Below are 27,950 nucleotides of genomic sequence, written 5' to 3' on the forward strand. Positions count from 1 at the left end.
TCCAGCTTTCAGATCTTTGTCGAAATCAAAGGTTTAAATGAGCTCACTTTTAGAGTTAAACCTACTTTTAACTATAGTACAGGAGCAGAGCTTAGCCGATTACTATCAAATTACGAGCATAATACATAGAAAATCAACAAGTCGTGAATCAAATGACAGCAAACTCGTAGCTGAATAAGTGGTTCACATTAAGTCACCAACATGGAACTCAACTGGCAATATTTGACATACAAGCTGTCTAAAGAAACACAAGTTCTTTATCCATAGAAAGATAAAACCAACTATCTCCAATTTTAGGTATTTCAACTGAAGATCAGTACTAGAAAAGGACTAGGGGGATACCCATCTGCAATAATTCTTCAAAGTCTGAAAAAGACATCTATACAAGTATCCAAGTAATGCAATGGGGTCCTAGCATTATAGAACCATAAAAATGGGACCTCAACCTTCAAACATACACATCATGGTATGGGATATGTGATCCTTAATAGTGTCGACAATAATGGATTTGTATGTTCTTTGTTACATCTCGACCAATACAAAAAGGAGCTAGAAAGACAAGAAGCTTTTGTGAATGTAGACACATAAACTAGACTGGAAAAAACAGCAATGTCATAATAAAATAACCTGTATTGAACTCTAATTTACCGTCATCATATCAGCAAAAAGAATGAATTCCTGGTTACATAATTAAGCAGCCTCATTAGCTGATTGATTTTCTATATGCCTTTGGGACAATGCATAGAGACCAACTTTAAAAGTAAAGACCAATATTACAAGGACAAAGTCAACAAAAGGTAATATTTCTTGACAAGTTTGTCAGAACCATGTAATAATATGCAGCAAAATGTAATTTAAGGGGAGATTTCAAGTCTAGGCTCAAAGCAAAACCCAGTAAAGAGCTGAAGTGGGAACCTCTTGGTTACGGGGCATTTTTGGGACCACTTCCATTGCTTCTGGTTAAAATCAAAAGAAAGAAGAGCAGGAGCGCCATAGCTTTGAATGTATATGAGATCATCTGTACCACTGCTAGCAAAAACATCATCAAATTCTCCAAACCCTTGGAAGAATTTGTGGGGCATACGGCTAATCTCTTGCCACTCCTTGCCACTCAGAACCCAAATCCCAATTCCCTTAATTATGCCAGGTCTATCTTGTTTCCCTAGTCCTCCAACCATTACCAACTTCTCCTTTAGGTTCATCAAACGTCCACAAGTAAGAGGACATGGCATTGAGATTAAATTCCTCATTAACAAACCATGTGACAATCGACTGGAAAGACTATATGTTAATAGTCCATGGCGGCTCTCCGGAATGCCACCCCCAGTTGAGTAAACCAACAAGTACAAAACCCCATCGCAGATCACACTTTCTTCACCACCTCTCCAACCGGTCAAAATTTCTGCCGAAGTGGTAGCCCACATCATTGTTCCAGAGTCATAAATATGAACTGAAACTTCCCATTGTATGAAATTTCCTGGGACTTGCTTAGATTTTACAACAGAGACATTATAGCTGTGCGATATCTTATTCACTGAGATTGACAATGCACTATAATCGTAAAATCTCAAACCTGGAGGCTTCTCAAGCTTCCTGTAGTTTCTGGTGATTGGATTGCATACATATAGCTCACTTCTGCTATCGTTATCCATGCAGCAAACTAAGCCACATGAAGAAGCAATAAACCAACTGGAAGTCCCGATGCAGGGCAATTCAAAACCATACCACTTCCGAAGGATGGGATCATAGGCATAACCAACTGGTTCATCAGAGCTCGTAAACATAAAATACCATGGTTTGTGTACCCGAGCATGGGTAAAGTTCCACAAAAACCTTCTTGAACTTACAACTTCGTTCCATCTTTTACACACACACCCTACCCTAAAAATACTTGCAATAGGGAGATATGCCAAGATCCGCTCTAGCAAGTCATCGGGCAAAATTAAATCAACCGGAACTGTAGCTTCTGTACTGACCTCATAACTGCGCTCCAAAAATAAATTGAAGTCGACCATATCTCTAACATTGTCATCGAAAGAATGACTAACCCAAGATGTTTCTCCTTCCATGGCGTGGAAACAGGAAGTCCTATACATAAGATAATCAGGCTGATTATGAAGGAGACAATAATAAGATAGCCCTCTAAATAAGTATAAAGGGCTGAGAGAATGGATATCCTGCAATACTAAATCATGAGGGAAGATCAGCTCCAAGGCTCAACAAATTTGACTTGCACCATCAACATAAATATTTGTTATATATATTTTGTTGCCTCGAGCAATTCAATTTAAATTCCTAAAACACTGTGTCTGCATAAATACTTAGATTACATGTAATATGCAAAGATACTCAAACATGCACTAATATCCTAAATTAGATCCTGTGTCAGTATCATTTAAATCTATTTGGAGGCTTACTCAGCTTTATTCCTCTTGAACAAAGGATCTTTCCATGACAACTTACAAACCATTTTATTTGTTGCAAAATGGATGGACATATATAAACACATAAGACAACATAGAGAACTCCCAAGATTACCAGATTAACAAATATCTCCTTGATCCTAACTTTTAAAGAGCCAACTACCTAACCAATTCATCAAAATGAAAAAGATGTATTCAGCTTGTAAATAAACAATAATCATTACAAGGTTCCATAACAGCTTACCATCATAAAAAGTAATAAATAGATACAAATGTATGCACTAACTCGCAGGAGCAGGGTGATTTCTAATAATCTCTTGTCTAGTAGACAAGTGTAGTAAAGATTTATGACACTCTACAATCAACTCGAGAAGATATTAACGAAATGGCATTCTATAGAAAATAAATCATGTCAGCACAAAAAAAACCTGGATTTATTATTTCACATCTTAGCACCAAAAATACTAAAAAGAGAAAAAGGGTTGACAAATTACAGTATCAAACAGCAAAAAAAATTATGCAGAGACTGCAACATAATAACAATGCATTCACAACAAAATTAAGAAACTTCTTTAATTTTGCACATCAAACCCTAAAAATAAAATTATATACAAGGGGCAGAGATATAACAAAGAATTAGGTGAAGATTTATACCCTTCAAGAAAATAAAAAACACACAGAACTGTAGACATATACAGATCAACACACAGAGACAAACACTTCACCACAAATGAAAAATAATAAATTAAGTAGGAGGAAAAAGAATCAAGATTATACCTTGAAATCAAAGTGAGGTGTGTAATGAGTACATAAAGCTTCTCCTAAGTGATAAAAAGTAAAAGGGTATTGCTTAATCAATAAGAGACCTCGAGATTTTAAGTTAAAGAAATGGAAATTTTGAAATTGAGGCAGGCTTAGATTTTAGCAGATAAACATGAATGGGGGTAATGGTAAGAATAGATAAAATAAGTATGTAGGTTTGTCCTAATTCATTCTCACAGACATGTTTGAAAATGATAGGCTGGGGAAGACACGGCAAGGACGTATGTATGTATGTATGTCCTATACAAACTGATGATAATACAACTACATACACATCATATTTATATACTTTGGTTGGATTTTAATATTTCTTAAATAATGGAGTTATTATTTGTAAGAATTATTTGTTTTGAAGGCCAAATCAATTTATGATACTGAATTCAGTTCAAACTTATAAATTGTCAAATTTTCATTTGACAGAATTCTTAAAGCTATAGGCCATGGCCCATGACTAGTGCACATGACAACGGAGACACTAGGGTGAGTTGATGGTGTCATTGGTGTGTCCAAAGGACAGCATGCTTAACATTTCATGGCAAGTCTGGGTTGTACATGGTTCTAGAATTTGGCCAAAATAATTTTTCTCAGAATGTTTTTTTGTTGAAGACTTAATTTTTTTTTGAACATTTCGTTTCAGGTGATTTAAATCTTATATTCGACTTGTTTATATACGGGATCATGAAAATTTAGAGACTTTTATTATTTATAGAATATTCATTATCGGTCATTCATGACTCGACTCCGATAATGCAATTTCGGAATAAGTCGGTAGTTGGACACTGAATCCCTTCGAATATAGAGAACCTATGACAACTTAGTCGGGGTAGGATGAATTAATAGGTTTTTCCTCTACTTGCAAATTCCTAAAGGGAGGGGGATTGGTGTACATTTATTTTTTTAACGAAATAAAAATTTTAAATGACACTTTGTAAGTATTTCAAATTTCTCGATATTTTAATATTAACCAAACAACCATTAAAAATTTATAAGTGATGTGTTTTTCAATGGCTACTTGTTTCTGATTAAATTGTACAATAATATAGTTGGCATAATTAATTAATAGTATATCAAGATTTTAAGAGAACGAGCGATTGATTTTTGTTGATAAGCATTAAGAATTAAGATTTTGTGATGGCATGAAGATAATTTTGAGGATAAAAATAATTGAGAGAAAGTAAGAACAGAGAGAAAGCCGCTGAGAACTTAATGCAGTACAAATGAGAGTGAACGTTGAAGAGTGCAAAGTGAATTTGTCGTGGATTGGACAAATTTTTTTTCTCATTCTTCTTATCTATCAATTTTGTTTTTTTCTCTCTACATAATTTAAAATATTTGAATCCCCTTCTAAAATAGGCCGTTGTTCATCTAAACTATCTCCGGGATCGGACTTGATTTGCCTACCTCGACGAGGGCATGGACCCAGTAAAGCAGGTCTTTGCAAGGACAAATTTACACAGAATATATACCAAATTGTTATAATTTTTTGTTGGACACTGTATGCGTTCGGTCAGAGGTTTAACAGTTTTACATGTGATTTTTACCGAGGCAGGCAGAAATAATGTTTTCCATTATAAGAGAGTTACTATGTCATTTATGCAATAAATTCGATATATCCGAGATTTTGGTTTCAACTTAATGATATTACCCCTAATCTTTTTTTTTAGAACAACACAATTTAAAAAACCCTAATTAATTGCTTTTGGAGGTGGGGGGAGGAAAAGTTTTGGGTCCATTTTGTTTGTTGGTGAAAGCCACCGTGACCGTCCAATAGGCATGCTTTACCTAACAAATGGGTAGACATACATGTGATATCAATTTTGTATTCAGATGAATGGGTTTTTGGCTGTTACTTTCCTTTGAAGTCTTAATCTTTTTTAAGATCTTACTTTAGATGCAAAATTGAATTGAAGTGTGTTTAAATGTTTCCCAGATTGTTCGACACTTACTTTATTATACTGTAAGAAAACATGACTTGGAGTTCACTATGCATATATATCTTTACCTGGTCAAAATCTTACACTACAGAGTAGCCTTAGCTAAGAGATTAATGTATGTATACAAGTTAGAATTAGTTAAAGAGTAGAGCACACAAGAAATTGGATAAACATGATTCAGAACACAAGTCCAAGCACACTATGATTTGAACATTTCACAAAGTGCAAATGTACTATACAAAAAACAATTGAAAAGTGCAACTAGTGGTAGCCCCACTATGAGTTCTTTCCAGACCAACACAAATGCATGTGTTGCTTACTAACTTATGACTCATGTCTCACTACCCCTTCTCACCCAGAGTTTCAATACAAATCCATGTTATTCTTGCAGGTGTATCAGTACAAAGCATACGCCTTTACAATATACTACTCTATAGTTGTTCATGTAGTTTTAGTGGAAATCTAACCATACACATTTCAAATGTGTAACAATGAAACTAAGGAAAACAAAGTGGAGGTAGCACGAAATGCAAGCAATAAAACCAGTCATTCGCGAGCCTTTTATGCCAAAAATGAGCAAAGCCGGTACCTGTTTCATATGTAAATGTTCCCCACTCCGACAATCTTTCACACATTACTCCAGGACACCATTCCAGACTGCTGAAACATATACACCGGGCTGTCATGCTGATAATATGAACTCGTATACATACTCCCCTGCTACATTACACCATTTGGATCTATATGCTGTTGTTGAAACGGAAACTTACATACTAGTTAAAAAAACAATTCAGAATATGAATAACAGTGGGGGTGGTACAAAAAATTGGGATAAGAGTAAAGATCCTGTGTTATAAATTACAGGCATCCATCAGCATCAATTTTAAAAGGATGCTTTATACATACAACAGCCTCTAGATACATACATGAAGCCACAGCATCCTTTGTGACACAAGCTAAAAGAATTGGAAGGATACACTTGGAAAAGAATGAATTATCGAATCAGACTACTTTTAATATATGCCCAATACCCTATTATATATATAGAAAAAAAGACAATTTTCTCTTAAACGTCTACAACTGTTGTGTTTGGATTATCCACCTTCATCGGCGGAGGTTTCACGTATTTTCCAATTGCCTTTTGATGAGTCCGGTTTCTTATTCTAATTATTTTATCCTTACTTTGCTGCTTTCTCTTTTCTTTATCGCGACTTCTTTGACTCCTCTCTTTTTCATACATTCCTTTCCAGAACACCTCGCCTGTTGAGGGCCACAACCATCGCTTCTTTGGGCCATCTGAATCTGCTTCCTCAGCAAGGTCTTCGTCCATGCTCTTGAGCATGTTGTTGTTAAACCATTTAACCCACATTTGACCTCTTCGACTCTTCAACATGTGGTGCTCTTGCATCAATCCAGTATCTGGGTTGATATATATCATCCTTCTACCACTATGGTACGCCCAAACATTCACGAGTAGTTCAAGAACCCGAGAATAACAATGTTTATCCTGCTAATCAATATTCCATTTCAATTAGTGGACTTTATCAACATTCAAATTAAGTCATAAAAATATGCAACATGTCAAAGGAATTTGAACCACAGTAATGCAGAATGAATACATCTATTATTTACCAGTTTCAAAATTGACTACTATTCGAGCACCTATATAGGATCTTGAAGGCCTGTCAAAAAAATTCGAAAAATCCGATATTCGTCCGAAAAATCCGCATTTGTATCCGAAATAAAGCGGATATTATCCGTATCCGAAAGAAAGCCGATATTATCCGTATTCTATCCGTATTCGAATCCGACAATTGCGGATACGGATATGGATATAGGCATATTCGTATCCGATAATATCCGAATCCGAATAAATATATTTTATATTTAAATATTTTAACAATTTAAAAATATATTATATTAAATTTATAGTGTGTTCATTTGTATGTATACATATACATACATATATATATTAAATATTATGTTTATACAAATTTTTTAGACATAGAAAAAGTTCATTTGAATTTAACAATTTAAAGATAACGATTATATTGAAAAGATAAATACAATTAATTTTTTGATAAATTAAAATATGATTTAATCACTTTATTTCTTATTTTAATTTTTAAAAATAAATTTTTAATTTTTACTATAGTTTTTCAATTTTTTCATTTTTTTAAATTTTTAATATAAAATAAAAAAAAAATCTGATTGAAAATCAGATTCGGATCCGGATATCGGATCCAGATTCGGATATTATTATTTAAATATTTCCGGATATGGATACGGATTTTCGGATTTGGATCCGGATACGGATATTGGCAGATCCGTATCAGAATTATTAGTTTGACAGCCCTAGGAACTTGTATAGAAATAGAGGAAACTAAGCATGTCACAATACTGATTATCTGTTAATTTTACAGACATTTTGTATAAATTACCAATCAACATATGCAAAAAAAGGATAAAAACAATTGTGGTGCCATTAACATCAATTGTTTGATGTCAAACATATTACCTTGGATAAACTTAGGTAACAGTACCCACTCTGATGATGTGTTTCATAATATTGTGAGTCTAACGAGTCCACCAACATTCTGCAAGGTTGTATTAAGATTGCAAACTTCAGTTCGTTAAACAAGAAAAGCAAATACTATAGATCTTGTTACAACTACAGAGATAAGCAACAAACATTCAAAAAGAAGCAAAAGAAAGAGTATCAAACCTTGAAAACATCACAAACTCCAGGAAGGACCGGGTTGGCAAAGCCCAGCTATGCATAACAGACCATGTACCTCCATCTTTAGGCATAGGAGGAAGAGAAGTCAAATTATGCTTTATACCATACATCTTTTTGAGAGTCTCCAAGAATGCAAACCTATAATTTATATAGAGGAAGTCATGTCAAAATTCAAAATCTTAGCAAAAAGGCTAAAGTAATTGCACGACTGACATCGATAACTGGTACATATATAACTATATAACTCTGTCCTTGCCTGCAATTTCCTGCATTTATCGCATCACAGAATGACCAGAAATCCTGTTGCAATGAATTTCTGGGATCCTTGTCCATACGAACCCAGAAATAGAGAGCATCACCGTGCCTTCTTGTTTCAATATCACTTAGCAGTGCACTCTCGGCATCCTTAGACAATGACTCCTGTTAAATCCACAACTTTAGTGTAAAAAAGAAATCGACATTTTATGCCTAATAGTTCTGTGACTTCATTCTTCTGTTAGAGATCTAACAGTGTTATGTTCTTAAACCTACTAAATAAATAAAAATATTGACAAAGTTTCAAGTAATCTGCTTCTACATGCAAATCTCAGTGTTGAATGAAAGGCCCAAAGAAGTGAAAGCATAAAATATAAAGGAGAGAGTCCTTGCACATTAGGTTTACATATAAATACAAACCTTCCTTGCAGTAGCTCTCCAAGACTGGAATCCTATCCAAGCATTTTTGTGTATACGGTCAACTCTGTGGGCAATTGCAAAGAAAGCTCCATACTCATAAAGTACATCTCGGTAATAAGGGTTGTTTAGAAGTGAAAGACGAGAAGGTGCATCAACATCATCTGCTCCGGATCTTCTGCCTTTGCTGGACTACAAACATCCGGTACATGATCAGATTGAGAAGATATAAATTTTCTACAGAAAAATACTTGAGACAACTAAAACTGTCACTTGATTTCAGGTGGCACATATGATAAACATAAAAATCCAAGCATTAATTGATGTAAATTATTACCAATTGGGCAGTTCAATGAGAAAGCCGAAAATAGCACTCACCAATCCAAGCCCACGATAAAGTGATCTGTTGTGCAAAAAAGGCCAGGCTCCTTCACCAAGGTAAGGTTCGTAGATCGTCAAAGGTTGACCAGTCCGTTCAAGCTCTCCGTCGTCCCTTTCATGTAAATCATTCTTTAAGCGATCAGCCTTTTTGGCATTTCTATATACGTCATCCCATGTTCCCCTGGGTTGCTCAGTTCTGTCCTTTAACTGAATCAATTACATATTAGAAGTGGTAAGTGTACTGTTTCACCACAAAACAAAAAGAACGCAATTTTCAATTCTTTGCATTGAGCATGGTTTACCTCTTCGTCTTCTCTTCTCTTCCTAGTATTAATAATTTGATTAAACTTTTCTTCTTCCCAGATACTGTATAAAAAAGTTTCAGTTGTTGTTACAGTACTTGAACTCTCTCCTTGAGAATTGTTCAACTGCTTCTCAAGCTCGTCTAAAAAAGTGTAGCCTTTCCTCATTTTATCTACAAATGTTAGATCTGAAATGCTCTGGAAATGATGCCACTGCCACTCTTCCTTCAGATTTTGTGGGATGACTGAAATAGCCTGGGGTAATGCAACTTCAGATGGGAACTGCAGAACATTCTCCAACAATAAAGAGTAGCCTTCAATAGATTCCGAGACCATTATGTTTTTGGCAGTATGTTTACCAATTGATGCAACATTGCGAGCGAGGGGAGATAGTTTTCCATTTCCCATAACTTGCCATAGGATCTGAGTTAAAGCCCTGATATTCTCCTTTGGATAAAGATAACCATTTACCCTGTCATCAACCTGAGAAATACCATGTTTAGTGTGTAGCTAGCTTACATGAAAAATGCAATAACAAAAATTAAAAAAAGAGAAAAGACCAAGTAGAACATGTTAGGAGGCTGATACTAATAGAACTATAATGGGATCAAAGCATATTACTAGTAAAGAATCTGAAATCTATGGTCACCTAATTAGTTGGAAAGGCTCAATTAGTCTACCGTTTGGATCATGGGATCCAACCCGGTTAATGGAAATGATCTCATGATCCCATGATCCAAACGGTCACTACAGGTTTTTGTATAACCACAAAATGATGCAATCACATTGTCCAGAAATGCAAAAAGCTAAACCTGATACAGTTATGTTGTATGTTATTCATATATCTATATAATTTAAAATATGAAATCAACATCTACTTTAAAATTATAGCTTTCAATCATCATATAGAAGTGCAAGAAAATAGAATAAAATACCAGATGAAATATGGAAGGCCAATATAAGGTGAATGGGAATATTAATAAAACAGGAAACACCAGAACGGGAGAGGAGATATTGCTAAACCAGAAAGTTCTAGGTACTGTAATTGTTGAAATGTATACATGGAAATAGGTCCTTTCAAATTAATTTTTTCAGTACAAAATAACAACAGAAATGAGTATGCATACAGGGATGATAAAGGGAACATGGCATCTGTATAAGCTTACATATTTTTTAATCAAGGCATGATCAGGGGCGATAATTGGTTTCTCCAAGTACATTGCTCTCTTCAAAATTTCAGGAAATGATTGCTCTTCATAAAGTGATCCATATATAACAAGATCAACCATGCTTACAACACCATCTACATCTTCATCAATAGAAATATGCTTCACAGTTCCAATTGGGTATTTTAGCTTTGTAGCAATCATCTGCACAAAAAGAACGAAATGCCTAGTCTTAGCTCTTAAGAAGATCAATACTAAGAACATCTACAATCATCAAGCAGAAATTTACCTCAACAGCCACACTATAGTTACTAGTAGAGTCTCTACTCATGACTATAACTTTAACATTATATGTGGAATAGTTGAATGATGGGAATCCCCTCAAAAGCGGTAGCATAGCTTGTAGAACAAGAGCATGCTCTAGCCACATTCCTCTATACAAAAGTTGACTACCCGCGATGGCAATGACAAAGTCATCAGAACTGAAATTCATCTTGTCACGCAAACTATATTGTTGTGAGCCTATAAAATGATCTACTTCCCATGCTTCAGCAGGAGACCCCGGAATAACAAAGAAGTTTCCAGTATCACATGGTGAGTAAAGTATCTGACAGATTATGTCGACAGAAATTAGCAACAGGACATGCATATGCCAATACACATGGTTATGAGTATATGTGAGAAGTTAAAAACGTCATGCTACTCCAAGCAACAAAGATAATTAAAATTCGGTGATAAATTTGATTGGATGTAATGATACTGCATTTTAAAATTTATTTACCTCATTAATGATTATTACTCTCAAGAATTTGAAGTCAGGATGATATACAGCTAAACAGAAATTGTAGGATTACAAATTACCGGCAAGACATGATTAGGGTAGACAACAACAGTGGCTCGAGCAAAAACTCTTTTCCAGTCCTCAACAAACTCAACCTGGCCATTTAACACGTATTGTCTTAAACGAGTAGCCAGAGTAGAATCTTGCATCGTCCATATTAGAGGTACAGATTTGAATGGTTCCTGCAAAAGACTGTAACAAGTAAAATCATTATTTCATAAGATGAACGGATCAGGTAATTATGAGAACACATTCGGTATGCTAAAAGAAAATTGGAAGATTATTATTGGCAACTCCACATATAGATTCAAAAATATTACAGTTCTAACTAGTTCAAAAAGCAAACTATCTTTAGTAGTGAAGCAATAAATGAAAAATGAGACCGGAGCAAGAGACTGCATTAAGAACACATCGAGCAATACTAAAATAATAATGCTGACCTGGAAATAACTCTCCTGGCATCAAGACTGTTTACAAGGACACCATCGTAACTGCACAGGATTGCACACAATATTTTTTTTTAATTAGCATGCATGAAAAAAATTGATTGCAACTACGGGAGCTTGAAACTGGAGTCACTGAATATAAGATATACCAATAGGTTGATCACGATCCTTACAAGCTCATACACGTGGTCCACACAAATGGTGTTAAGCAAACATAAGAACGGTTATGGTACAAAGGTTACATGTAGTCAATGAAAACAGGACATCTACTAGACAAGCTTTTTTATGAACCCTCAAACTGCAGATTGACTGTTGAAACATTTTAACAATTTGTTTCCAAAAAATAATTTTCATGAAATTGAACCTGGAAGACATACTTTAGCCAGTCTACAACAATCTCCTTCTTCCCAGTTGATTGAATGAAGTTCACAGTGAATCCTAGATTTCTCCAGACAGAATGTGCAGGACCATCATCAATTGAGTGAACCTGGAGGCAAAAATAGCTCATTGATATATAGACTGTAGCAATCACTAGAGCAAATCCAATAAATAATAACATAATTTTCTTAAGGACAAAGGAAAAACTCGGCCAATACTACAAGAACTCCCAAGTATTAAGATATATTAATCTCCCAGTCCAAGAGCATAGCAGATCAGTTGAACATAATTAACACTCAATAGCGTTCAATTTGCTTATCCTGTGCCTTTTAGAAAATGAGTACAAATTTAGAATATAAACCTGAGCTTCTTTTTATCCATTGCAATACTGGGCAGGCTTTTCAGTACAACAAAACACAGCACGCCTAACGGATCAATCATGAGAACAATTTGTATGAACTCTCAAATAAAAAGGTCCCTAACTTTTTGAAGGAACTTTTATGTGGAAATAAGTTAAACTCAAGCTTCTAAACCTTTAACATGCTGCCCTGCCTCAAGGCCTTTCAACCAAAACCATTAAAACTGAAGTTGGATTAAAATACGGATCATAAAAATGATGTGGTATCTATATCTGAATGGAAAGCATATCTAACAACAAAACTACAAAATATCCAGGTTTTTCAGATCAAAAATTTGTGTATCTGCACACAATCTAAAGTAAGCTGAAAAACTTCCAAAGCAACCATTGGATTTCCTTAATAAAAACAGAAATGGATTGATCATTAGGCATTTGCGCAGATGTCACAAGCAGTCAAGCCCTACAAGACTTCAAATTTAAATGCATTGCAGTGTTTCGAACAACATCGCGACAAATTATATTGACAAGTTCAAGATTACAATTACAGTATATTAGTTTGTGTAGAGCTATTCCACTTATCTATCCAAACAAAAGACACTGATCTCTTTTAGCATCACTATGAAGGTAAATTACCAATGTATTTTTTCTAAACAGTAATGTGAATAATATAACAATCAAATTGGAAATTCAAATGTCAATATAAAATAATTATCAAGAAACCATATGAGAGCTTAACTCAGATATATTTATGCCTACCATTGAAACTTAAAGCATTGTAATTTTAAAAGGTTAATAACATTTTCCAGGACACAACTATACTATGCCAGCCTCCAACAACTAAACTCGGTATAAGAGTCTTTTACAAGATAGTTACCTCAATCTCATAACCAATTTCACGCAAAGCAGCTGCCAAGGTAACCATCATTATTTGTTGTGGATCAACCAGCAGATCCGTAAACACCTATACATAAAAATCAAAACTTGAGCACCTCAAAAATATATGAACTAACCATAAATCTACACAAACAATCACTCAAAAATCTACAATTCAATACAACTTGGAGCTCAAACACTCACCATAGCAAGCTGAGGCTTTCTCAAACCAAATCTCAATCCCTTTTGAGCACCATAAGATCCATTAACATCTTTCTGAAACTTAGCCAAAATCTTGGAAGGTTCAAACTTAATATCTTGACCAAAATCAAGCACACCCATCTCTTTCAAAAACGTCAAATCACCATCAACAATTTTTCTACTTTGACTCAACAAGTCCCCAGATTTTTCAGTGATTGACCCTGGTAACAACATTTGAAACAAAACAACAAAGAAAAAAAACACAGCAACTGTACAAACCCATTGTAAATAATCAATCTTTTTAAACAATATAAATCTTGCAAATCTGGATCTGGGTCTTTGAGTAAACGAGTTTCTATCACTTCTACTACTACTTAAACGTTGAAAACTTGAATCTCTCTTCACTGGCAGACCATTTTCAAGTGACCCCATTTAAAGTCCCATCAACATAAAACCCTTCTAAACTTTAACCCCCTCTACATATATGTTTTGTATATGAATATTTTCTTGAGTTCTTGAAAAAAAGAAGGGTCTAAAGATAAGAAAGAAACGATTTTTATTAGTTTCTGGGCTGTTTTGACAAATGGGGTTATTTTTTATAGTAATAAGTAGCAAGCTAAAAGTTTGTAAAGATTGCCATTAAAGAATGCATCAGAAACATGTGTATGATTTAGATTACCAAGTAGAAAAAGAGCAAAGAGGAGAGAGAAGATGGTGAGAGTATATAGTAGAGCAATAAAGATGATGTGTGAATGTGTGTATTTACGTACAATGTACTGTGTGTCTAGGTGTAGTTGTGTGGATTTGTCTATTGGTTGTCATATGGTCAATTTAATCCACATAAATCTTTGATGAAAATATGGAAAATGAGCTGTTTTTTAAGTATATTGTGATGAAAGATTTGAGGTGGGTGGATAATTACAGAGAAAAAATAGTGAGAGATTTTGGGTTTTATTGCGGTAAAAGATGTGTGAGTGTAAGAGAGAAAAATTGTAGGCAAAATACTTTTGCTACTTGATTGGTTTGGAGATTATATAGGGATATGTTTCTTTATATACACTAGAGTTGTTTAACATAACCTGTTTATAACGCTACGTTGTCTTAATTATGGTAACAGTGTTTTCTTTGTCATGTCGATATTAATTGCGCTAGATTTCTGTTTTAAAAAAAGGTATGAGATGAACATTGTCGGTTGATACTTCATATACTTTTATCTTTTGGTTTATAGATTGCATTATTCTTATTACTGGTTAGATGTGCTAAATTACAATTTATATTATGATATTAGATTTTTAAATTTATATTATTAATAAGCTAACAAAAAGTTATAAGATAGTGGATCTGGTTCAATAATAATAATTTAAAGGAGTATATGGCCTCGTCAATAAAAACAGGTAATGTACATGACACGTACTTGCTTAAATCATCTTTTTGTTTGAAATGAATCAAACAATGACCAAGAGTATCAGGGCGATATGGTTGTCAATGTATCGAAAATCCGATTTGAAAATTAATGAAACGGATATTGATTGTTGAAAAAAAAATTTGATCTGAAAAAAATTCGATCTGATATATATAGGATATGAATCCGATCTGATTCAATCCGTTAATAATCCGATCTGATTATATATATAATATTATAAAATAATTAACCGTAATGTGTCAGCCCCCGCAATGCTTCATTGCGGTAACCGCAATGTGTCAATGCGGCTACTCCAGGATTAATATATTTTTCAAAGTTTAATATTAATTTTATTTTGACATAATTGTAAAATAATAGATAAATATATATATATAATTTTAATTCCGGTTTAAATTTATAATTTATTTATTTAGTAGTTATTATATTTTTATTTTGTATTTACCATTTATATTAATAAATTCTTTATTTTAACAAATAAAATTACAAACTGCTGAACACATCTCCAGCAATGTTTCATTGCTCGAGTGACCCATTAAAGATGACCCATTAAAGATGACCACCAAGCCATTAAGAGTCCCTTCCGCAATGACTCATTGCGACAGTCATCGAGGGAGGACACTATTTTAAATGTAACGGTTTTTACCCGCTTTATTTTTTCTAATTTATTTTTTTGTTAAAAATGAATTTTTAAATATTTTTTCGTACTTATATTTTGATATTTTTGAATTAATATTTTAAACTAAAATATTTAAATTAAATATTGAATTTAAAATTTTTGAATGAAAAAAGTATTTTTAATTATTTGTTCGAAGTAGTAATTTTGAATTTTTATTATAACGGAATATTGTGAGTTTTATGTTTTTTTTAATATTGTGAGTTTTATGTTTTTATTTTTCTTCTACTTGTCCAATTTAATTTATCAATTTTTAATTTATAGTAAACGAATATAATGCTAAAAATTGAAAATGTGGAAACTAAAAAAATGAAATTTTATCGATTTGTCGTTACCTATAAAAAAATTTAAAACAACTCAGCACCCGCAATGTTAAACATTTTTTCGTAACAAATAAAAAAAATACTCTCTGCCACCTACAACATTGTTTCATTGCGGCTAGTGCGTTGAAACATTGCGGTAGGTGTCTCTTTAACCACCCGCCGCAACATTTTATATATGTTGGGGCTGGCCAAACACCTCCCGCAATGACGCATTGCGGGAGGGATTTTTATTATTATTCTATTCTCATTTGTTTTTTTAAAATTAAAAATTATTTATAAAAAATATTTAAAATTTAAATTAAAATAGCTTGATTAGAATTTACTCAAAAAAGTTTTAGAAAAGACGACACCTTTCGATCAATAAACAATCATACTTGCAAAACTCCATTCATACATTTCAGTTACTATCTTCGATTTTTTTCATTAAAACTAATATTTTAATTATTTTTCGAATATATATCTAATTTATTTTTAAATTTTTAACTCATTATGCAATTGATAATAAATGGTAAGTAGTAATAAAATTAGAAAATATAGAACAAATGATTGTTAAAATTAATCATAAAAATTAATTCATTAAAATATGATTTTTTTTGTTATTTTAGAAATTAAATAAAAATAGGCCTCCCTCCTGCCGCATTGTTTCATTATGACAGGTACCTCCCGTAATGGGACCCATTGCGGGAGGTCTGCTGCAATGAAATGTGAGGGACTCGGTGGTTACTACAACCACCCGGGGTTATGGACCAAAACCCATTATATAATGTATATATATTTTATAAATAGTCTCAAGTAGTCGTGTTTGTAGATTAGGATATTTATAATTGGGTTTATTGGCTCTTCTCTGACATGCAGCATGCACAAGTACGCATGTTGATAGCGTTATAATATTATTATACAAATTATAAGGTGGTTATATCAATTTAATTTTTAATAAGTAGGCTAAAATCAAATTTTATTAAAGTCTTTTAATATTTGTAGTGATGTGTTTTTATAATTTAAAATATTGAACAAGTGATTTTTTTAATATATTAACGGATAGGAGCTCCGATCCAAAAATCCGTGATTCTAACGGATCCGGATATGGATCGGGCTGTAAAAAGTCCGGTCGAAATTCGATATGGATCTGAATCTGGTATATTTAGATGGATCGGGATATGAATCACGGTCGATCGGATCCATTGACAGCCTCAAACTGGTCAACTAAAATAAAAAAAAAAACTAAAAAAAATACATATATAACATATAAATCATAAGAATATTAGTTACCTAGATTGTAAAGCCGCACCCAAACGAAGCAATCGTCTTGTCATCTGACATGGTTAAATAGTCATGTGTTTTTTGTTTGAGAGTCTTTAATTTCATTTCAATTTCAGTTATTATGGCCAATACTGGTAATTTAGTTTACGAAATGAATAATATTTCTTTAGATGATAAGGAAGAAGGCGGTATAGAGATCAATGACGAGGTTCTGATACATTATACCGCATAAAATCAAGCTTTTGATATTTAACTTCGCATCATAGGATGTCGGGGATGAATTAGGGGGCCGAAGGGAGCTTCGGTCCCCGCCAACTCCGGAATAACCCCAAAATTTCAATATAAAATTTTAAAATTTACTAAGAATTTTTCTTTCCGTCCCCCCTAAATATGAAAAAAAAATGAAATTGGGAATTGCCTAAATAAATTTTATTGATTTTTTTAAATATTTTATCTAAAATAATATGGGTTAGATGAAAATTAGTTAATTTATTCATTTAATTTTAATTACTTAATAGTAAATAAAGAAAATAGAAGAGATTCAAACAGGTAAATATCTCAATCAAATTGGAACATTGCAATGTTTTTGAGATACTAGATGGAGTTCACATTTAACTGCTATATCATATAGCCTATATGTAGTTTGATAAGAATGTACGGTGCTACTCGTTCGGTTTTGATTGATTTTGCTGCTCAAGGGTACAACTTTTGCTCAAAGAGGTGATGCTTTAAGTGTTATTAAAATATTGATGTCTTATGAATTTTTATTTATTTTAGATGTAGTCAAGGAGATAATGACTATTACTGATCTACTTTGTCAAGCATTACAATAAAAGTCTCAGGATATTTTAAATGATATGCATCTGGTTTCCACTACAAAGTTGTTGATTCAAAAATTGAGAAGTGATGGTTGGGAGAGTCTTTTAGAGAACGTAAAATCATTCTGTGAGCGGTATACTATCTTGATTCCAGACATGAATGTTTCCTACTTTGTTGTGCTTAAATCTCTTTGTCGGCAAGGAAAATAAAAGCAAATGGTGACAACAGAACATTATTACAAAGTAGAAATCTTTACAACTGCCATAGACCAACAACTATATGAGTTAAACAATAGTTTAAGCGAAAAAATGACAGGGCTTCTTATTTTAAGTTCATCACTAAATCCTAGGGATGGTTACAAGTCTTTCAATATAGAGAACATTTGCAAGCTAGTTGAAAATTTTTATCCAGGAAATTTTTTGGGAGATGAAAAAATCCATTTAAAGTGTGAACTACAACATTATGGCTTAGATGTTCCTGTTCATCCAGATTTGAAGAATCTATCTACTCCTGGTGATTTATGTCATGGATTTGTAACCACGGAAAAAGCTTACATGTATCCATTAGTTGATAGACTATTAAAGCTTGTCTTGACTCTTCCTGCATCTACTGCAACATCTGAACGAGCTTTTTCAGCTATGAAAATTGTAAAAACATGCCCTCGAAATAGAATGGAAGATGAGTTTCTCATAGCTTATTTGTTTCTATATATTGAAAAAGAAATTGCGGAGATCATTTCTATTGACGAGATCATTAATTCATTTTATTTAATCAAAGAAAGGCACACACATCTCAAATAAACTAGTATATTTTCTACTTTTATCAATTTGGTCCCCCCCATGTTAGATTTCTAGTTCCGCCCCTGATAGGACGTTTCATCAATGAGGGACGTGTTGACTTCGAAGCAATGCAACATACCTCAGCCCTGTTGTAGAAGCCAAGTAAGGGGGTTTACATGAAAAGATTGGGCTCAAACTTATACCTATTTTAGTTTCATAATATGATCGATATTAAAAGAGTTATGGCGGGATGTCCCTAGTCCTTCAATAGGAAAGCATTGGTGATGTCGAGATTGAAAGAAGGACAGAACCCTTGTTGTGTGGAGTTGAACTCGTTGGATCTTTGGGTTCAAGTATATGATTTGAAGGTTGGATTCATGTCAGAGACAGTTCTTAAAGGAGTAGGCTATTACGTAGGGATCTACATTTAATCTTGTCCAACAAATTTTACAGGGGTGTGGAGGGATTATATGAGGATCAGAGTTACCATTGGCTCATCAAAACCGTTAAAACGACGTATGAAGCTCAAAATGATAGGTGGTGAATGGTTTGGATTAATTTCAAATATGAAAATGTCCCCAGTTTTCGTTCATCTGTGGTACTTTTGGTCACTCAGAGCGATTTTGTAGCCAATTGTTTGAAAAGAAGAGAATGAGATAGTGAAGCCCTATAGTACATGGATGAGAGCTCTATTTCATAAGCAAGTAAAACCAATATGAGCAAAATTATTAGGGACTAGAGAAGATGATGGTAGTTTCATGATAGGGCGGCAAACTCATGATAATTAGAATGAAGAAGATGATTGTAATAAAGATCCTAATATTTCTCCTAAGAATGCGACATCTGTTGATAAGGGAGGGAATCACGAGGATACGATATCTCAAAATTTAAATCGAGGCGCGAACTTTAGCAAACTGAATTTTCAAACAAACTTAGCTAATGTTTCGAAGGTGATTAATAAAAAAGATATTGGGATAATTGAAACAAAAAAAGGTGGACATGTGATGGCCTGGACATAGACAAAGTGGGCTTACCAAGAAGTTGAAGAAAACCGGGTGCACTACCAAGAATCTTAACTATTTCTTACACTGGAAGTAGAGTGCACTTGAAGCCATATTGGTTGAAAGAGTTCAAGGATGAAAGGAACACAAGAAGATTTTTCAAACTAGAAGACCGGCTAAAATGTCAAGCAATGAAACTCTCAAGGAAATGCAAGAGATGCTGGATCTATCTAATGAAGATGAATCTGAGTTCTACAGACAACTATAACTTCAGATAGAATAGAACAATGCAAAGCTGGGAAAGAGGACTAGACATTCAAGGAAAAAAGATTTATCTGCTCAGACTAGAGGAGCACCTTAAACAAGACTTGTGAGACTTTTTGAACTTTCTTTTATCAACTTTCAATAAAATTGCAGTACTTATCATTGTATCTACTATTGAATGATCCTTTTGTATAAGGTGTTTTGTCATCATCAAGTCCTCCTAAATTTATGCCTACAATTCTAGTAGATATAAATTGAGGGAGATTGTTAGGAATATGTTGTAGATTTGATGATATTTTATCAAGACACCTTAGTAGATTTAATTCAGTGTAATTGTAGCTTTTAACGGATAATCTTACTATGTCATCCATTGAAAGAGTAGCTTATGCTTAAATAAGTTTTTGTAGCACATTCATGTATACTGTAAGGTTTTAGAGGATTAGAAGTTGTAGGATATTCTAAGTCATGTTGGCTACTAGATTGATATAAAAAATAGGTTGGCTAATTGTAAATATTAGATGCCTTGTAATTTTGCATAAATAAAATTGAGTCAACTGCTATGGAAATACTTTCAACGGATAATTCTATAAGGCTTCGACGGATGACCCAAGTCCTATCAACGGATGATCCAAAAGAGTCTCGACGGATAATAAACAAAGTCTCAACGGATAATCAACAGAGTCTCGACGGATAACTAATTCAAATAGGAGTTGATAGTGACTTGACAGTCACATGGGTTGATTGTATACAAAAGAAATGTGGCAGCCTGTAATCAGGATTATGAAGATTAAGAAGCATTTCCATTTCCATGCAAAACAAGGACATTCAAAGATGCCATACCTATCTGGATTGCATTGGACAAAGAAGTGAAGAAACATGTGATTAGACCTAGATAATAGACTATTGTGCAAGACATGCCTGTACTTTAACAAGACTAAGTCAAATTGACAACCCTAAGTAAGTTGTATTGTAATCTTAGTTTGCATTTTGTATTGTAACACTAAAATCTGTAAAAATGTCAAAGAGCGGACTGGAGTCTTTTTCTTTTAACAGTATCAAGCCTAAAAATTCTATCTGGAAGAAGATCAAGAAGATCATGCCTCAGAAGAATTATGAAGAAGCTTGGAGTTGAATAAACATGTTTTGGGAAAAATGTTCTAAGTCAAGATCTCTACAAGTCACAGATTTAGTGTTATAGAGAAGTCATTCGAGAACTCCAAAATGACTTATAGAGAACTCAGAGATATCGACAAGCCAAAATGAAGACATGAAGATTGGAGATATCTACAAGTCATTTTTTTACTAGAGAACTCAGAGTTATCGACAAGTTAACATTCATTAGAGAACCTTGAGTTATCGATAAGTCAAAATTCCACAAGAGAACTCAGAGATATTGATAAGTCAAAATTTACTAGAGAACTCTGAGTTATCGACAAATCAAATTTGACTAGAGAACTCCGAGTTATCGAAAAGTCAATAAGCCACTAGAGAACTCAGAGATATCGATAAGTCAAAGTGAAATATGAAGACTAGAGATCTCGACAAGCCAAATTCTCTTATAGAGAACTCAGAGACCTCTACAAGTCAAATTTACAATAGAGTATTAGAGATCTCGATAAGCCAATATACTTATCGAGATGTCAAAGTTCTCTATAGACCAAACTGGAGATCTCGAGGTAAAATCTCAAAGTACAAAATTACAGACCAGTTCAATATCCAAGATTTACAATCAACAAATAATTCAACCAGCTGGATTGACAAGTCTACAAAAAGCAGCTTGAAGAGTGTTCAAGATCAAGGGTGAAGATTAACTGACAAAGGAAGATCAAAGTTAACACAATATACAAAGATATGCTAAGACATAAATGGAAGATATACTTTTCCTAAAATGGAAATGACAAGTGACAGTTTACTAAAGTTAATAGTAAGTCTTATTATACATTATGTATACCAGTAGTTAACTAAATTATAAAGTTAACACCGGTCCTTTGTTAGAAGTAACAATTTTAGATCAGGAACTCTTGTATTCTCTCAACAAAGAAGCTAAGCTCTTTATCAACAAAGAGCCTAGAAATTTTGTAGCAAAATATTCTTAATTTTAATATAAAATTAAGTGAGTTTTAAAAGATTTGTGTTCTTTATTGTTACATATTAATTTCCGTGTTATTCACAAGGAACTAACAATGAGATTTACAGAAGGGGGGGTTGAATGTAAATCTCAAAACTTTTTCAAGTTTTGAGCATTTTATAAAGCAAAGTGATATGATGAATAGATGTGTGTGAATTGCTTTGAGCAGGTGCAGACAGATGTATATTCAAGACACAAATGTAAAGAACACAAAGGCTTCAAAAACTTTTCTGGTGGATTTGTTGTTCCACCAGAGATGTGTATTTCAGAAAATCTGTGATACAAAGAATTGATCACAGCTGCTTCCTAGTACAAACTAGATGATTTTTCTCTCTAAGTTTTTCTAAACAGCTCTGGAAAATTCACATCTAATTACTAGCTGCTACTTGGTTTATATATCACCAAGTTTACAAGTGAAGACAAAGATAAAATATAATTATAAAATAGTTCTTCACATGTAGAGCTGGCCAAACGAGCGGTTTGGCTCGGCTCGTTCGTAATTCGGCTCGTTAAAATTCGTATAATTCGGCTCGTAAACGAACGAATAATTATTCGGCTCAAACTGTCTAATCCAACGATCCGAACACGAATAACATTTGAGGAAATCAGAACCGGCCCGGAACCGGCTCGGCCCGGACCGTGTAATTCGTAAGCGAATGGAGCAGCAGAAAGCATGTTTTAACCGTGAATAAGTCGTTCGTCTGGCATGCGAATTATTCGCTATTCGCCTGGCACGCGAATTATTCGCTATTCGCCTGGCACGCCAACGATCAACTCCAATTATTTGATACCGTCCTCTTTTCCTTAAAAATAATACAATTCCAATTATTTTTAAAAAACTAACTTTTTAAAAATATGATTAAAAATAAAATATTACTAATCTAATAATATAATCTTAAAAATATTGAAATATGTTAAAAATCGATGATAATCTTTTTCAATATAAGAAAATGTAAATAAAAAACAAAAAACAAAAAAATAATAAAGTAAAAACAGAAATTCACTGAAACATAAATGCAAAAATATAGTTGACTGTACAAATAAAAATCAAAACATAAAAAAATCTAGTACATTGTACTAAGTAAAAAATAAAACATAAATTTTTTTAGTACACGATGTAGGCACGTGGCGCCACACCCAACCCAACCTGACACAATTCTATTCGTTATTCGCCTTTTATTCGCCTATTCATTCATTCATTCGTTATTCGTTATTCGCCTATTCATTCATTCATTCGTTATTCGCCTGTTCATTCGTTTATTCACTTGTTCGCCAAATTCGTTATATTCGCGATCCGTTCACGGTTTCATATTCCTTCTAACCGGCCCGGCACGACACGACATGCTCAACTTTATGGGCCGTCCACGATCTACCTGAGTAATGAACCGGACCGCCGGAAATTCGGCCCGGCCCGCACGGACCGACCGTTTGGCCGGCTCTATTCACATGTTTCTTCTTCATTTCTCTATTCAATGCAATCTAAGATAATCTGTGAATCTTTGAATACTTCCTTTTTTGCACCAGAATGAAAATGCTGCTTTTTCTTGATTGCTCCAAGAGGCTACCACATTCCAATTGTCTCTGTCAACCCATGTGCCTTTGTCAACTTATGAATTGTCATTATCAACTGCTATGGAACTAAGCATCCGTTGAAGCTTTCATCCGTTGATGGCTTTATCCGTTGATGCTTTAGTGACATCCGTTGATGCTTTAACAGTTGAAACTTTATCCGTTGATGCACTCATCCATTGATGCACTCATCCATTGATGGATGTTATCCGTTGAAGCTTTAGAGACATCTGTTGAAGCTTTGTTTCTCATCCGTTGAAGGCCTTTAATCTATCAGTTGATATTACTTCATTTATACAAAATTACAAGGCATGAAATATTTACAATTAGCCCTCCTATTTGCATATCCACTAGTAGTCAACATGACTTATAATTTCCCACAACTTCTAAGAATTATAACTTAAATGCAGAGACTGAAATGTGCTACAATACTAAACTTATTTCTAAGTAAAGCTACTCCATCAACGGATAACCAAGATGGTCTTATCCGTTGAGGCTACAAACACTAGATTTCTACTTAAGTGTTTTGTTTAACTTATCATCAAAGTAATACACATATTCTTAACAATCTCCCCTATTTATGTCTACTAGAATTGTAGGCATAAATTCAGGGTTAACTTGATGATAACAAAACACTTAACAGATATATGAGTTGAAATTAAGTAGAAATTCAAAAGTGCTGCAAAAGTGTATGTACTGAGATAGAATTGAAAATTTACAGTGTTTCCATGGGTGCTCCTTTAGTCTGAGCAAATCATTTTCTTTTCCTTTGTTCCCTTGTTTTCTTCCCTAGCCTCCTGTTATTTTCCTCTACTTGGAGTTGGAGTTGTCTGTAGAATTCAGCTTTATCTTCTTCACTGATGTCCAACTTAGATTGCATGTCCTTGAGAGTTTCATTACTGGCAATTTTAAGTTGGTCTTCAAGTCTGAAAAATCTTCTGACTCCTTTGTTGTCTCTGAACTCCATCAACCAATGAGGTGATTTATGAATTATGATTCCATGCTTAGGGATGAGTAATGTTCTAGACAAGGAATTTGACTCCCACCAATTCTTCCTTATGCTGGCAATCTTGTTGAGAATCTCAGTTTTGGCAGTCCTGGTAAAGCCAGTATCCCTTTTGATAGCTGGGTAGACTCTAACCAAGGTAGAGTAGCCCTCATTTAGAATTCTTTATAGAGGCCAAGTCCTTTCCACATTTCCTTTATATTTGAACACTAGCCTTTCTGGTAGCTGTTTGTAGGCACTTATTCCCCTTACTTCCTCCAGCTCATCCAGGAAGAGTTCAATATCTGTATGTTCTTTTATGTCACAAATGTGAACATAATCTTCCTTTGAGGCTTGTGGCTTAGGCTTAGGTTTATGTTTTTGAGTGAATTTACTTGAGGTTAGGGGAGGTGTTGATTTGGATTTTCTTTTCAGTTTCTTTGGTGGTGGAGAGGTAGTTAGGAAGGTAGGCAATTTGATGGTGTCCCAATCAATAGGTTCCTCTTTAGGAATGATTGTTTCACCATGAATGTTTATACTGGGATCAACCACAACAGGTTCAGGAATATAAGGTAGTGGTTTAGATTTTGATTGGATTTCCTCAGTGTCATCCTCACTCTTTCTTTTTGCCTTGACCTTCTTTCTGTTCCCTTTCTGCCATTCCTTTCTTTCCTCACTTTTTTTCTCCACACTCTCCCCAACCATATTCCCCATATCCACATTTATGCTTTCAGTCTTGTCTCCTTCACTCTTATCTTCAATTTTCTTCTTTTCTTCAATTTGACTTGACTTTAGCTATTTTTCAAGCTTTGCTTGTGCTCTTTTGTCAGCCTTTAGCTTTTTAGCTTCTTCCTTTAGCCTCTTGGTCTCTTCCCTCTTGGTTATTGAGAATTTGGGATGTCCTTGCATCACACAGATGCTCTTTCCCTCTCTATAGATGATAGCCATATTCATTCTTTCCACTACATCCTTGGTCTCTTTGTGCTTTATGATGTTACCACCCAAAACTCTGTCTTCATCAGGCTTTGGAAGAGGAAAATCCACCTCTTTTAGTTGAGCAAAGCTTAGAGGGTTCTTTGTAGAGTCCTTGTTGAATCTAGTGGTTGGCTTGAGTACCATAGGCTTCATGTTCCTGAAAGAAGTTTCTCCAGCCTTATTCCTCCTTACTGGCTTGTGCTCCATTGTGATTGGCTCAACTTTTGTGCTATGTTTCACAGATAAGGATTTTGTAGTTGAAGAGCCAAACACTTGTTGCATCCTTTCATCAATTTTTCTCCTTTGCTCTTTCACCTTCATCTCAGCTGCTGCTAGCTGGATTAGATCAATTCCATCAAGCTTTCCTTTGATTTAAAGTGTTGGAGAAGTAGTGATTGCTGGAACTAGCACTTTTGATATTTATATATGTGTAGATGGCTCCCCTTCCCTTTCCCCTTTATTCTCCCCCTTTTTGTTATCATCAAGGAGAGGGGTCAAGCCCTGTGCTTTAGCCAGTTGCATTAGCTAGTCTGAGACTGTTGATTTTGAAGAATGGTGACCACAGAGTTTTCAATGGCTTGAACTCTTTCCTCCAATTTGGCCATCTTCTTTTCAGCATCTGATTCTCTTCTCAGTCTCAGTAATAGTTTCTGCATGGTACCAAAGGGCATGATTGAATCCAGCTTCTCAGAATTGTAGGACTTCAAGTCAGCTATATCCTTCTTGAGTTCATCCACACTTAGATTCTGTCTTACTTGTTGTAGCTTTATGAGATGTAGAGAATCTAGGTGGGCTTGAAGAATAGCCTTGGTATCAGCATTTGAAGTTTCCTGAATGGTCTTTTGGATAGACAGGACTTATTTGACTAAGGATACATTGAAATGCCCCGGTGTAGACTCCTTTGTCAATGCCCATTCAGGTAATTCTGGAATAGAACTTGGGCCTTCAGCTCCCCTTAAGTTCATGCTTCCATCAAAAGAATCAGAGTCATCATCATTAGAATTTACCCCAAATTCTTCAGATGGCTCACCAGTTGTAGAAGGCATCCTATTGATAGCAGCTTTATCCCTTTGTAGAGATTCTGAAATATGTACTAGATTTAAAGTCTTTTCTGCCTTCTCATTGCCCTGAATAGCCAACAGTTGATAGGCTGACACAGGATGAGTAAAAGTGTCAGCATCCAAGGAAATGTTATCAATTACAACTGTGTAGTGTTACTGAAATTGTCTTTCCTTTTCAGCATCATCCACAATCATTGACTCACTTGCAATGGCTGGATCCACCCTTATACCTCCTGTACCTGCTTTTCTCTCAATTTCTCTCTTTTCTTGCATCAGGGGCTCCCCCTGGCTCACACTCCTCACACCCTCACCTTCACCTACTAAGGTGGTACTCCTCTCACTTTCTTTTGCCATGCTGAAAGAAATAGCATGCATATTTAGATTCTCAATCTCTCCTTTTGCCTGGGAGCAACCCAGCCTCTCACTCAAGTTTTCACTCCCTTCCCTCAATCCTAGAAGTGATTGTACGGTAACCATGTCTTCTACACTTGGAATTAATTCAGTTGTTTATGTAGAGACCATCAACGGATAAGGAGTATCCGTTGATGTTGAAACTGATGGTATCAACGGATAATTGCTGTGAAGCTTATCCGTTGAAGAACAACCACTTGTCAACGGATGAGGAATATCCGTTGAAGAAGGAAAAGAAGTAGAATTTGAAAGTGACATAATTGTTGAATCTGTGTGGATTGATTTTAATTTAGGTGACACAGATTCTTCAACTAAGTCTGAAAGAATTGGCTGATGATCCAACAAATCATCTAAAAGATGATGATCATCAGTATTTGAGTGGGGCTCCTCCCTGAGTTGTAAAGAGGGAGAATCAGGAATTGATGTGAATATCATGTCCACATCCAGAGATGGTGATGGAGAATTTGGTGATTGATGTGTGTCAATTTTGAGAGAATGGGCTGTGACTCCACATTTGTTGGAGTCACATCAAGCTTAATTTGAGAAGGCATAGATACATGTGGTTGTATCTGTGCAGTGTGTGCACCCTGTGTGGAAACTAGGGTTTTGACCCTCTTTCTTCTTGTGAAGGCTTTTACAGGTGAATGTGTGGCTTCAGTGTCCCTCCCTCTTTTATTCTGTGTCCCTGGTTGGGGACTATTTTCAATAGCTGCACCCTTTTGGGAGGATGCAACTAGGGATG

General features: G+C 34.5%; 3 protein-coding genes across 8 annotated transcripts; 1 reads left to right on the forward strand and 2 right to left on the reverse strand.

The window, feature by feature from the left end:
* Nucleotides 1–612: 612 nt before the first annotated feature.
* LOC141667228 (F-box/kelch-repeat protein At3g61590) lies at nucleotides 613–3,514 on the reverse strand. 4 transcript variants are annotated; one of them, XM_074473637.1, is made up of 2 exons: nucleotides 3,201–3,514; nucleotides 613–2,177 (listed from the first exon to the last, which is right to left on the reverse strand). In XM_074473637.1, the coding sequence occupies exon 2, from the start codon at nucleotides 2,094–2,096 to the stop codon at nucleotides 855–857; it is 1,242 nt and encodes a 413-aa protein (XP_074329738.1). In that variant the 5' UTR covers nucleotides 2,097–2,177; nucleotides 3,201–3,514; the 3' UTR covers nucleotides 613–854. The 4 variants fall into 4 exon arrangements, with proteins under 4 accessions (XP_074329738.1, XP_074329739.1, XP_074329737.1 ...); XM_074473638.1 differs by having other exon boundaries at nucleotides 613–2,088; nucleotides 3,201–3,513; XM_074473636.1 differs by having other exon boundaries at nucleotides 613–2,185; nucleotides 3,201–3,513.
* A 2,479-nt stretch (nucleotides 3,515–5,993) lies between these two features.
* On the reverse strand, nucleotides 5,994–14,536 carry LOC141663937 (uncharacterized). Of its 3 annotated transcripts, none has more exons than XM_074469781.1 (14): nucleotides 13,541–14,536; nucleotides 13,338–13,424; nucleotides 12,105–12,214; nucleotides 11,722–11,772; nucleotides 11,302–11,473; nucleotides 10,730–11,047; nucleotides 10,441–10,644; nucleotides 9,275–9,757; nucleotides 8,970–9,179; nucleotides 8,595–8,783; nucleotides 8,176–8,339; nucleotides 7,905–8,057; nucleotides 7,698–7,776; nucleotides 5,994–6,689 (listed from the first exon to the last, which is right to left on the reverse strand). In XM_074469781.1, exons 1-14 carry the CDS (start codon nucleotides 13,967–13,969, stop codon nucleotides 6,246–6,248), a joined length of 3,093 nt encoding a protein of 1,030 aa, XP_074325882.1. In that variant the 5' UTR covers nucleotides 13,970–14,536; the 3' UTR covers nucleotides 5,994–6,245. The 3 variants fall into 3 exon arrangements, with proteins under 3 accessions (XP_074325882.1, XP_074325883.1, XP_074325884.1); XM_074469782.1 differs by having other exon boundaries at nucleotides 5,994–6,686; nucleotides 13,541–14,534; XM_074469783.1 differs by lacking the exons at nucleotides 13,338–13,424; nucleotides 13,541–14,536 and having other exon boundaries at nucleotides 12,092–12,208.
* A 3,807-nt stretch (nucleotides 14,537–18,343) lies between these two features.
* LOC141665279 (uncharacterized) lies at nucleotides 18,344–18,835 on the forward strand. Its single transcript, XM_074471260.1, has one exon. The coding sequence runs from the start codon at nucleotides 18,344–18,346 to the stop codon at nucleotides 18,833–18,835; it is 492 nt and encodes a 163-aa protein (XP_074327361.1).
* Nucleotides 18,836–27,950: the final 9,115 nt, after the last annotated feature.

Source organism: Apium graveolens, chromosome 6 (genome assembly GCF_009905375.1).
Source record: "Apium graveolens cultivar Ventura chromosome 6, ASM990537v1, whole genome shotgun sequence".
NCBI lineage: Eukaryota > Viridiplantae > Streptophyta > Magnoliopsida > Apiales > Apiaceae > Apium > Apium graveolens.